Source organism: Tachypleus tridentatus, chromosome 11 (genome assembly GCF_004210375.1).
Source record: "Tachypleus tridentatus isolate NWPU-2018 chromosome 11, ASM421037v1, whole genome shotgun sequence".
Classification (NCBI taxonomy): Eukaryota; Metazoa; Arthropoda; class Merostomata; order Xiphosura; family Limulidae; genus Tachypleus; species Tachypleus tridentatus.
The window spans coordinates 39,188,343-39,200,930 of record NC_134835.1 but is presented as its reverse complement, the minus strand read 5'-3'; the positions used below and the strand labels follow the sequence as shown (position 1 = coordinate 39,200,930).

Genomic DNA, 12,588 nt, shown 5'->3' with positions numbered 1-12,588 from the left:
GGAAGGCAGCTAGTTAGTTATCAACACCCACCGCCAACTCTTGGACTACTCTTTTACCAACGAATAGTGGGATTGACCGTCACATTATAATGCTGAAAAGGCGAGCATGTTTGGTGCGATAGGTATGCTCTATGTAGAGAGTGGTAAATTATTTAAACCAAATAAGATAAAGTTTTTAGATTTTTTATATAAATAAATTAAACTTATTTAAAATAAAAAAAAAATAGCGTGGAATTTAAATATTTGTTTTCTTTTTAAGAATCGAAAATAATAATAAAATGTATACTTTCTCCTTGTCATTATAAAACATAGAACGATATAAATATTAAAACCTATGCATTTAACATACTGGACTATTTTAATAGAGTACATCCTATTCAACCATTTTTAGCTTATATTTGCTTATATTTCTGTCTTTTTGAAATACTTAAGCTAGAAAACTATTAATTCAAACATCTGCGAGTACAGCTTTAACGAAGATATAGGAATACTTAATTCTGTAATTGTTCTATCTGGATGTATTATATATATATACATAACAGCCGAAATTAAAAACAACTACTGCACTGTTTCTTGGGTACGTAAACGCAATAAACATTCTTTAGTAACTTATCTGACTCAGGCATGTTTACACAGCAAGTCTTCTGTGAATCTGATGTGTTGAATGATTGGAAACAGTTGTCTTAACAGAAGAAGTCCGAAAGTGAAGAAGGCGTTTACAGACGAAAGAAACAGTGTACGTGTATAAGATAAGAATTTATACAAGGATAAAGATAAAAAACGTGCTGTTTAATAATTGTTCTGATTCACACAAGTAATGCTGGCAAGCTTTGATTTATTCACAAGAATGTAAATACGTCATTACATTTCTAAATCTGCTTCTTTTTTCTTTAAAACAATAACAACTCCATTTCCATATTTAATTTAAGCTGTCTGTTAAAGAAAAGTTAATAAATTAGATAATATTGATAGTTAGACTGACCAATATAGAGTATATATTAAAATCTGGTAAACAGAACGAGATAGAATGTAGAATGTTTTTACGTTAACACCATTTTGAAGTGTTGAGATGTGTTTCCTAATTTATTCCCACCTTTAACAACAGTGAAGACCTGTCTTCTTGCATATGATACTCGCGCACACAAAAGCTGTATCTATATAGACATCTGTAATTATAAATTACAAACTAGGGAGAAGGCAGAAAGCTAGTAACACTTTCAACTTTATCAGTAGATTTTAGCTCTAAAGTGAGGTTAAGGTGTTTTTATCACAAGGTTATAGTAGAGTTGTCTAATTAAGGTGTCTTTATTAGTAAATTGTGGTATTAAGGTATCTTAAGCTGTAAAATCTAACAGGCCGTTTACATTAAAGTGTCTTAATCAGTATGTTATACATAGAAGTGTTGTGAGATTAAGGTATTTCCATCTGTAGAATCAACCAGGGAATTGAGGCTAAAGTGCCTTAATCAGTACATTATAGAAGTGTGGTGAGTTTAAAGCATTTCCATTTGTAGAATCTAACAGGGCGTTGAGGCTAAAGTGCCTTAATCAGTACGTTATAGAATTGTGGTGAGATTGAGACATCTCCATCTGTAGAATCTAACAGGGCGTTGAGGCTAAAGTGCCTTAATCAGTACGTTATAGAAGTGTGGTGAGTTTAAAGCATTTCCATTTGTAGAATCTAACAGGGCGTTGAGGCTAAAGTGCCTTAATCAGTACGTTATAGAAGTGTGGTGAGTTTAAAGCATTTCCATCTGTAGAATCTAACAGGGCGTTGAGGCTAAAGTGCCTTAATCAGTACGTTATAGAAGTGTGGTGAGTTTAAAGTATCTCCATCTGTAGAATTTAACAGGGCGTTGAGGCTAAAGTGTTTTAATAAATATTTTCCGGGAGTGTGGATAGATTAAGACGTTTCGAAAAAATATTATAACCTGTATAAAACAGCGATGAAGTTATGGTGTCGTCACCAGGAGACTCAAGGAAGGTGATGATCTTAAGCAGTCTTAATCACTGGGTTATAACATGGTGGTAAAATTAAAGTGTCTTTATTGTATTTTACAGAAGTGTATTCATACTAATTGTTATCAATATATTATGGCCCAGTAGTGAGCTTAAGATGTCCAAGATGTCTTCTTTAGTAAGCAATAAGCAAGGTGATTTTATTAAATCGGTGGATTAAAAGTACAATAGTAATATTTAGTACTTGTCATCAGTGAATTATAGTAGAAAGAATGATGCTAAGGTGTCTCCATCAGTAGATTATAACAAAATGGCGATGTCATGGTACCTTAATTACTAAATTACAACGAGGTGGTGGAATTAAGGTGTCTCCATTAGTAAATTATAGTTGGCTGGTGATATCATGGCTTATTCATCAGTAGGTTATGGTAGAATGATAATATTAGGACGTATTAAGTAGTGTCTTAAAACACCTCTTCGTTACGAATTAAATGTTTGTATTTCTATATTTATGACAAATTTACTAAAGTTATCGTTCGCTGTCTCTTTAATTTTGAACTTCTGACTGGATGGAAGACAGCAAGTTGAAACACCCTCTCGCTCACGCTAAGGAATTCAATGTTACTCCTATAATGCACTCAAGGCTTAAAGAGTTGTGGTATCGCATAGATTCGAACACGGCTCACCAGCTCCGAAATACAAAGCTCTATCATGCGTCTAATTCGTACCCAAACAGATTGTAAGAGGAAAACAACTGTGTTTTTTATTGGCTAGTTCTAGGAAATTGTGAGTGAAAATAAATAAAAATGTAATAATATGCCAACCACATTATATCTGCTGTATCTAGTTTTTGTTGTTGTTGTCATTATATCTGCTGTATTTAGTTGTTGTTGTTGTTGTCATTATATCTGCTGTATCTAGTTGTTGCTGTTGTTGTCATTTCATTCTAGTTATTTGTTTGTTTGAAGTTAAGCACAAAGGTATACAATGGACTATCTGTGCTCTGCCAACCACGGGTATTCAAACGAGGTTTTTAGCGTTATAAAAGTACCGCAGACATATCGCTGTGTCTCTGAGGGGCTTTCGTTGCAGCCTCAATAAGGAAAATGGAGGTCCAGCAGAGGGCTGCGCCCTCTCTTGGCTTGAAGAAGTAAATATAAAAACATTAGAGCTCGGTAGTGGTTGAGGAGTTATATATATGTTACCAACCTGCATGATCAACAACTGTTCAGGTGTCAACTAGATTCAGTAAGTTTATCAGTTTTGTAAGAGTTGTTTAAAATTCAGAATCAGACTAAGGATCAATAACACATTATTATTTTTTAACACCAATTATTCATTACTATTATTTAGTTTTACTTGGATTAACTTTACTAATCAATCATTCGGAAAAAAACTGGCTGACCAGCAAACTACTCTTCCTGTGTCCGGAGAAGGCCTAGAAACTTCAGCGTCAACAGGAGAATACCACATCAACAAATATGGAATACTGTAAGTGAAAGCAAAGAGTGTATTTTAATATGTCAGTCCAGTGGCGATGAGGCCTGAGAGTACGTTTTAATATGTAGTACCGAAGAGGCCTTTCGCCTAAAATCAGAGCTCATCAGATTAGGTGAAATATGACAATAAGGAAGTTACCTAAACGCTTTTTATATAATAAATAATCATGAACGGCTGCCATGGTGTAACTAAATAGAGAAAGCGACTTGTAGAGTTCATAAACGTATTTAACTTGTTACGGTCAATCCCACTATTCGTTGGTAAAAGAGTAGCCCAAGAGTTGACGGTGGGTGGTGATGACTAGCTGCCATCTTTCTAGTCTTACACTGCTAAATTATGGACGGCTAGCGGAGATAGCCCTTGAGTAGCTTTGAGCGAAATTAAAAAGAACAACAACATACTTTTTTGTTTTTTAAAGACAGAGAAATGCCGCCCACTTTTCAAGGATGGAAAAGTATCCTTTTCACATTGTAGCTAAAATATTTCACAATTTATATCATTCATACCCCATAAACATATCCTTACAATAACCCTAGTTATTGTAACTAAGGTTACAATAAGGATCAAAATGTTTGATCCAGTCAAAAATCTGGATACATTTTGTTATGCATCCAGACTGCTCTATTTCTCAAAGCAGTTACTTTAGCAGCAGATGTATGATGAAATTTAAAAAATAATATTGTGACTCCGTTAGAATCAACAGTGCCAAGCACCAAAACAAAACAAAATTTGTTTTGAATCACTTAGCATTTGATTTGAAAGAAGTAACGTTGTTAAAACAATAGTTATTTCATTTATGTTTTTTGCCCTTTGTTATTCTTGATTAGATAATTAAACACACTGCTTGATAAGTCACTAATACAATAATTTTGTGATACGTCTTTGTTAAATATGTTTCAGAATTTAGATGTTAGTTATTTTTATTTGTTAAGTTTCGCGCAAAGCAACTCGAGGCCTATCTTCGCTAGCAGAGCAACCCGCCGTCAACTCGTTTGTTTGTTTTGAAATTTCGCGCAAAGCTACACGAGGACTATCTATGCTAGCCGTCCCTAATTTAGCAGTGTAAGACCAGAGGAGAGACAGCTAGTCACTACCACCCACCGTCAACTCGTGGGCTACTCTAATCGACTGTCACACTTATAACGCATACAGAGCCTAAAAGTGTAGAGGCTAATTTCTTTTTCTTTCGCGTAATGAACGTGAACTATAGATCTACATTATGATACTTACATATTAACAACATAGTGAGATGATTATTTGTTTGCACCACTAGGGGGCTATAGTGAGACATAGAAACATAAAATAGCACATTATGTATATGAATATAAAATACGCCATGTTATTTTCCTATTAAGCACAAAACTACACAGTGGGCTAACAGCAGGTATCGAAGTTCGATTTTTGGCATTATAGGCCCCTAGACTTACCGCTGAGTCATTGGAGACCTATCCTATGGAAGGGTTGATTGAAAACAAAAGTTTATCCTTTAAAGTAATGTATCTTAAAATCGTTAATGCTAAAGGAATAACGGCCCGGCATGGCCAAGCGTGTTAAGGCACTCGACTCGTAATCTGAGGGTCGCGGGTTCGCATCCCCGTCGCGCCAAACATGCTCGCCCTTTCAGCCGTGGGGGCGTTATAATGTGGCAGTCAATCCCACTATTCGTTGGTAAAAGAGTAGCCCAAGAGTTGGCGGTGGGTGGTGATGACTAGCTGCCTTCCCTTTAGTCTTACACTGCTAAATTAGGGACGGCTAGCACAGATAGCCCTCGAGTAGCTTTGTGCGAAATTAAAAACAAACAAACAAACAAGCTAAAGGAATTCATTCCGATTTGTATTTCACTATAAATCTCTGAAACATTTTTGAATATGCTTTCAATATGTAACTAATACCAGAAAGTACAAAATAGGTGATGTGAACTAAATTTGTGTAATGGTTTGGATAATTAGTAGCATTAACTTTGTGTAGTTGTTTGGATGAGTAGTAACAGTGTTATTAACCACAACTTTATACCCTTATTTTGACTGAAGAAAGTACAGAAACATTTAACACTATTTATTGGTCTGATACAATTTTCTTTTTATTAAGAATAATAAAGAATAAGTTTCCTAGTGGCACAGCGGTATGCATGCGGACTTACAACGCTAAAATCCGGGTTTTGATACCCGTGGTAGGCAGATAACCCATTGCGTAACTTTGTGCTTAACTTCGAAACAACGACAGCAATGCACAATAAACTCCAGGTTTTTCTACTCGTTAGAGTGAGTGAAAAAAACTGTTGAAACAATAAGGTTTTAATGTTTTGGTCTAACTTTATTTGCAGCTAAAGATGACTATTCTTATGGAACTGGTAATAATTGTCTATTTTTGTTTATCCAGTTACCTGTTCTTGAAGAGTACTGTCAGTCCACCAGAGAGTTCTGCCCCCCGGGCACACCAGGACCTCCTGGTAATCCAGGTAAAGAACACTCGTATCTATTTTCTAACAAATCTAAATTTTATTTTACTTTTGTAACAGTTCTTGGACATATCATTTACGCTACATATCTTCTGTGATTTTTATATTATCATGAACTGAAATATTTTATTTTAAAGTCTATTAATTTCACTCACTTTTGTTTATTATCCATTTTTTTAGGTTTTTGTCATTTGTACAGAGTCTTGATTTTTCTCCTTATTTCTTTTTGATGATTTATTTGTTTCTGAATTTCACGCAAAGTTACATGAGCTTTTTTTCTCTCAGAACAAGTTTTTTTTCTAGTGTTAAAATTTCTACTCATTTATTTTTCTGGTTCACTTCATGTATCGTTTGTTTGTTTTTGAATCTTGCGCATAGCAATCTGCGCTAGCCGTCCCTAATTTAGCAGTGTAAAACTAGAGTGAAGACAGCTAGTCATCACCACCCACCTCCAAATCTGGAGCTACCCTTCTACCAAATAACAGTGAGATTGACCGTGATATTAGTCTCAAGTCTGAAAGGGTAAGCATGTTTGGTGGGACGAAGGTCCAAACACTCATATTGCGAGTTGATTGACTTTATGACCTGATCATGCAGTGAATGAAGAGATTAGTCAGTTCTAATGGTTTTTCACCATCATTTGTTATTGTAACAAAACGAGATGAAAGGAATATTTACTGTGATTATATAATCTTCATTTACTCAAGCGAAAACGACACGATGAGCGTCTATGTGACAATCACTATTGGTTTATCATTTCTTATTTTAAAATAATCTACAATTTCAAATTCGGCCTAATTACTTTCTCTTTAGTACAAATAAAGTTTAATAACGATCTCGTAACAATCATGTAAACTTAAGCGTTACTTAAAATTCATATATATCTACATGAATTAGTGAGATGTATGTAGTATAGACGCAAGTTATTAAGGTTTCAACTGAAATATAATACATAAAGTTTCCAAACCTTCCTAATTGGTAAACGAACTGAAGATCATAATTTCTTTTTTCTTTCGACGCTTGGGGGTCAAAGTACCCCAATATGTACGTTGAATCGGTTGAAGCCTCATTATATCTGCACTCTGGTGGTGTATTTATTATTGCCTGAAGGTTGACAGCAAAGATAAGCTGTCACAGTTAATAATCAGTTTTTCGTTCCAGAGTAAAGTTTAAAATAACCCGTTAGAAAGAGAGGTAAAAATACACAAAATCGATATGTATGAGATTTGGATCGTTGCGTAACACGTAGGTGTTCTAAATTCGTATTTTGTTTGTTCGTTCTTAAGCGAAAAGCTACGTAATCGACTATCTACGCTCTGCACACAGCAGGTGTCGAAACACGACTTTTAACGTTATAACTCTCAATATGCAGTGGAATAAAACGTTAAATTACAGTTCGCAGTGACATCTCGCTTACAATATACATACTTTTAAAATTACTTGTTACGAAATGTAGTTCTTTAGTGCATTATTACTAACCATGTTTCGAGTTTATACAATATGCACAGCCTATACAACACTATGGTAACGTTCTTTCTCTCACGTTATATAAAATATGCACGGCCTATACAACACTATGGTAACGTTCTTTCTCTCACGTTATATAAAATATGCACAGCCTATACAACACTATCGTAACGTTGTTTCCCTCACGTTATATAAAATATGCACGGCCTATACAACACTATGGTAACGTTGTTTTCCTCACGTTATATAAAATATGCACGGCCTATACAACATTATCGTAACGTTGTTTCCCTCACGTTATATAAAATATGCACGGCCTATACAACACTATGGTAACGTTGTTTCCCTCACGTTATATAAAATATGCACGGCCTATACAACACTATGGTAACGTTCTTTCCCTCACGTTATATAAAATATGCACGGCCTATACAACACTATCGTAACGTTCTTTCCCTCATTATGGTAACGTTCTTTCCCTCACGTTATATAAAATATGCACGGCCTATACAACATTATGGTAACGTTCTTTCTCTCACGTTATATAAAATATGCACGGCCTATACAACATTATGGTAACGTTCTCTCCCTCACGTTATATAAAATATGCACGGCCTATACAACACTATGGTAACGTTCTTTCCCTCACGTTATATCCATCTTCTCCCAGAAATGCTTCTTTGTTTAGTATTAAACAGGTCCGGCATGGCCAGGTGTATTAAGGCGTTTGACTCGTAATCTTAGGGTCGCGGGTTCGAATCCCTGTTTCACCATACATGTTCGCCCTTTCAACCGTGAGGGTGTTATAATGTGACGGTGAATCCCACTATTCGTTGGTAGAAGAGTAGCCTCAGAATTGGCGATGAGTGGTGATAACTAGCTGCCTTCCCTCTGGTCTTACACTGCTAAATTAGGGACGGCTAGCGCAGATAACCCTCGTGTAGCTTTGCGCGAAATTCGAAAACAAAAAAAAAAACACAAAGCTGAACAACGGGCTATCTGTGCCCTACCTACCACGAGTATCGAAACCCGGTTTTAAGCGGTGTGAGTCCGAAGACTTACCACTGTGCCACTGGGGAGCTGCCTGAAATGGATTGTCACAAAAAATGTTTTGTTTGTTTTGTTTTTGAATTTTGCAAAAAGCTACTCGAGGGTTATCTGTGCTAGCCGTCCCTAATTTAGCAGTGTAAGACTAGAGGGAAGGCAGCTAGTCATCACCACCCACCGCCAACTCTTGGGCTACTCTTTTACCAACGAATAGTGCGATTGACCGTAACATTATAACGCCCCCACGGCTGAAAGGGCGAGCATGTTTGGCGCGATGGGGATGCAAACCCGCCACCTTCAGATTACGAGTCGCACGCCTTAACACGCTTGGCCATGCCGGGCCCACAAATATAAAATTTATAAGCATCCAGAACTTGAAATTAGTCGAATGTGACTGTATCGCCTTTAGTAGATTCTTCATGAATCTAGACATCTCTGAGGATATTGATTTAGTGAACTAGATGATCACCGTTTAGCTCTCCATTATTTGTAGTTTCCTCATCAATGCAGTGAACACTTTTCAAGAGAAATAAACAAGGATTTCGGATAATTCGGTGGTTCTCCATTTATAGTAAGTGGCTTTTAGCCTTGGTTGAATGAACGTTTTGTGCTTGCGTTGGTTTATCTTTTGGCTCTCTACATGTATGTGTACTCAGTCAACAGTCACCTATGAACTCACTGTGGGTACTCTACACAACGTTTTTTTTTTGTCTTTGGAGATTATCAAACAAAGTGCAAACCGTTCTTCCATTCAAATAGAGATTCGCGAAACTAGATTTTTAATTCCCAGAGCTCCAATACTACAAGCGGTGTCGTTAAGAGTTACTAAGAATGGGAGAGAGGTTCAAAGGACACATTGCACCACGTCTCTTAGTTACAAGAGGTTCCTCATTCTGTTTGTATTCCAACATGTCGTCCTTTTTCTGCTCCCTATATAGCTGAACTAATATTTAAAGCACGTTATTAGAAGTATATGTAGCTGGACAACAGAAAGCCTTGCATCAGGCCTTACTATGATTATAATAGCCATGATCATTAGCCAGAGTTAACAAAGCAGAAGTTTAACAGTGGATGGTTTATTGTTAACCCGTAATGACGGTAGATAAAACCATGTTTACTTATGGTAAAAAAAACAACAACACAAAAGTAACACTTTGATATAACTTATCAACAGAATATTATGCGCTTAATTAACTATGAAGTTATTAACAGATTTTGGTACTCCTAGGTTTTTTATTGTTGTCTTTTGCGAGATGAGTTACGCAAAAATGAATTTATCTGGAAGTGTGTTCTGTTTCACATTACTGTTTAGTTGGATGTGGATGCATTTATTTCTTCCCAATAAATAGCGTAATGACTTGCGACTTCCCGGTTTTAAACAGTGTTTTTTGTAGTCTGTTTAAACTAGCATGCCAACAAGATAGCTGCAGTGACGCTTCTTACCTAAATGACGTTGGAATAGAAAAAATAAAGATCCACTACTTCTTATTTAGTTCATTCGTGTTCGACTTTACCCCCTAAGTTATTTTCCGCTGCTACATATTTCATGGTTGACTGGACTGCTGAATCACTTCCCTGCTTCGCGCTCCTGACCAATTATTGTACATACCTGACGCAGGAAAACTAGAATGATGAACTCTGTTCCACTGGGATTTCACATAATTTGATAGTTATTAAGATGTGGTCTTTCAGATGGAGCATCATTATTCTTTGAGATATCTAACGAATAAAGGATGATATGGCTTGGACAAAATATCTATATGAACAAAGGATGGTATGGTCATGAAAATATCTAAGTGAACAAAGGATGGTATGGTTAGAAAAATATCTAACGAATAAAGGATGATGTGGTTAGAACAAAATATCTAACTGAACAAAGAATGGTATAGTCACTTAAGTGAACAAATTATGACGTAAGTAAAATACCTAAGGAAAAAAGGATGATATGGCTAGGACAAAATACATAAATAAACAAAGGAAGATACGGCTAGGATAAAATATCTAACTGAAGAAAGTATATTTCAAACAAAAATAAAAGGAATTTGACTTTGGTACGCTCACACGTGGCTCTAGATGTACTCATGATGTTTGTTTGTTTAAGAATTTCGCGCAAAGCTACACGAGGGCTATCTGCGCTAGCCGTCCCTAATTTAGCAGTATAAGATTAGAAAAAGGGCAGCTAGTCATCATCACCCAGCGCCACCTGTTGGGCTACTCTTTTACCAACGAAGGGTGGGATTGAACGTCACATAATAATGCCCCCACGGCTGAGAGGGCGAGCATGTTTAGTGCGACGGGGATTCGAACCCGTTACCCTCAGATGACGAGTCGAACGTCTTAACCCACTTGGCCATGCCGGGCTAAGTGCCCATGAATAAGATAACTTTAACATAAATTATCACAATTTTTTTGTTTTATTAGATTAATGGCTCTTAGCATAAAATAGCAACAATATTACAAATGTGAGTTTTACGTTATTATTTCTTTAGTTTTATTATTATCAGCTATCAAAATCAACTGGGTACACGTGTGTAAGTGCCAATGCTACAAATTTACATGGTATCTAATAAATGTGTATGTAAAGCTTCGTGCTGTTTGAAAACTCACGCAAACTACGCTTAAGGCTTTTATCACTCATTTACGTTTTAATATTTTCTTATTAGCTTAAAAGAGAGAGAACACGAAATAGATTTTATAGCATAAAATTACATTTTTTATCGTATTACGTTTAGAGTTTCTTTAAATTTCAAATAATATTTGTATTACTTCCGTTGTAATAACCACATAATTTATTAAGTTACTTAGTTAGAAATTTAAAAATTAATTAAATACATTTAACTTTCCTTCAGTATTCGAATTTCACAATTAAATCAAGCTCTAGGTATTCAGGTGATACATTTATTTTACCATAAGGGAATTTTTCTTTAGAGAGTACGAACCATAAAATATTTGTCTATCTATGCACGTTTGTTTACAATTAAGCGAAAAGCTACACAATGGGCTATCTGTGCCCTGCCCACCACGAGTATCGAAACCAGGTTTCTAGTAGTGTGAGTCCGCAGACACGCCACTGTGCCGCTAGGGGGCCAAATATTCCTGTAACGGTGCATTCGATTTTTCTTTACCAATTTCTCCCTCGTTTTCGTTTTTGTTTCTGAAACAATCAAATATTTTTCAAAAACGACAAGTAAAATGTGTTAATGATTTGATTGGTACAAAAAGACTGAACAAAAAGGTATAAAAATGTTTTAGCTGTTAAAAATGTCCTGTATTTAATTGGAACTATAAGCCTACATTTAACTGAATAAATGTTTTGTTTTTTTGAATTTCGCTCAAAGCTACTCGAGGGCTATCTGCGCTAGCCGTCCCTAATTTAGCAGTGTAAGACTAGAGGGAAGGCAGCTAGTCATCACCACCCACCGCCAATTCTTGAGCTACTCTTTTACCAACGAATAGTGGGATTGACCGTCACATTATAACACCCCCACGGCGGCTGGGAGGGCGAGCATGTTTGGTGCGACCGGGATTCGAACCCGCGATCCTCTGATTATGAACTGAATAAAAGCATATAGTTAAAGAAAAGTTTCAACAAAATAGATGTGATTTTGTATATTTTCAGGTAATCCAGGTTTGAAAGGAGAAAAGGGTGATAAAGGAGACAGAGGATTTATTGGAAATACCGGATCAAGAGGACCTCAGGGCTTTTCTGGAATAACTGGACCAGTTGGACCTAAAGGTTATTTTATGAAACATGTTTAGACTTTTACTTTTGAAAGTTGATAGTTTTTGACCATCACTTTATAATTCTTTTTTTGTTTTTTGTTTAAAAGTACAATTATTATTTGTGGTTGATTTTTAAACTAGATAAAAATTACTAAGAAAACGAAAGAGTAATGCAGAAATAAATATATACATTATAATTATTATTTGTGGTCGTTTTCTAAACTAGTTGAAAATTACTAAAGAAACCAAAGAATATTGCAGAAATATATTGTAATTATCATTTGTGGTCCTTTTTAAACTAGAAAATTAACGAGTAAAGCAGGAATGTATATCTATTAAATTTTGGAATTTCTGGAAATTCAAAATATAAACAAATACACGAGTTTACGAACTCGTGAAATTTAGATATGCAGCTCTCGTTCTCAGCAAGTATCG

At 35.7% G+C, this 12,588-nt stretch overlaps 1 protein-coding gene across 1 annotated transcript in view; it reads left to right on the top strand.

Annotated features, from left to right (window-relative positions):
• LOC143231967 (uncharacterized) overlaps positions 1–12,588 on the top strand; it is a 63,843-nt gene that overhangs the window by 10,792 nt on the left and 40,463 nt on the right. Inside the window, exons 2-3 of the mRNA XM_076466872.1 lie at positions 5,838–5,916; positions 12,050–12,166. Of these exons, the coding sequence (XP_076322987.1) occupies positions 5,838–5,916; positions 12,050–12,166 (196 nt within the window). The remainder of the gene's footprint in view (positions 1–5,837; positions 5,917–12,049; positions 12,167–12,588) is intronic.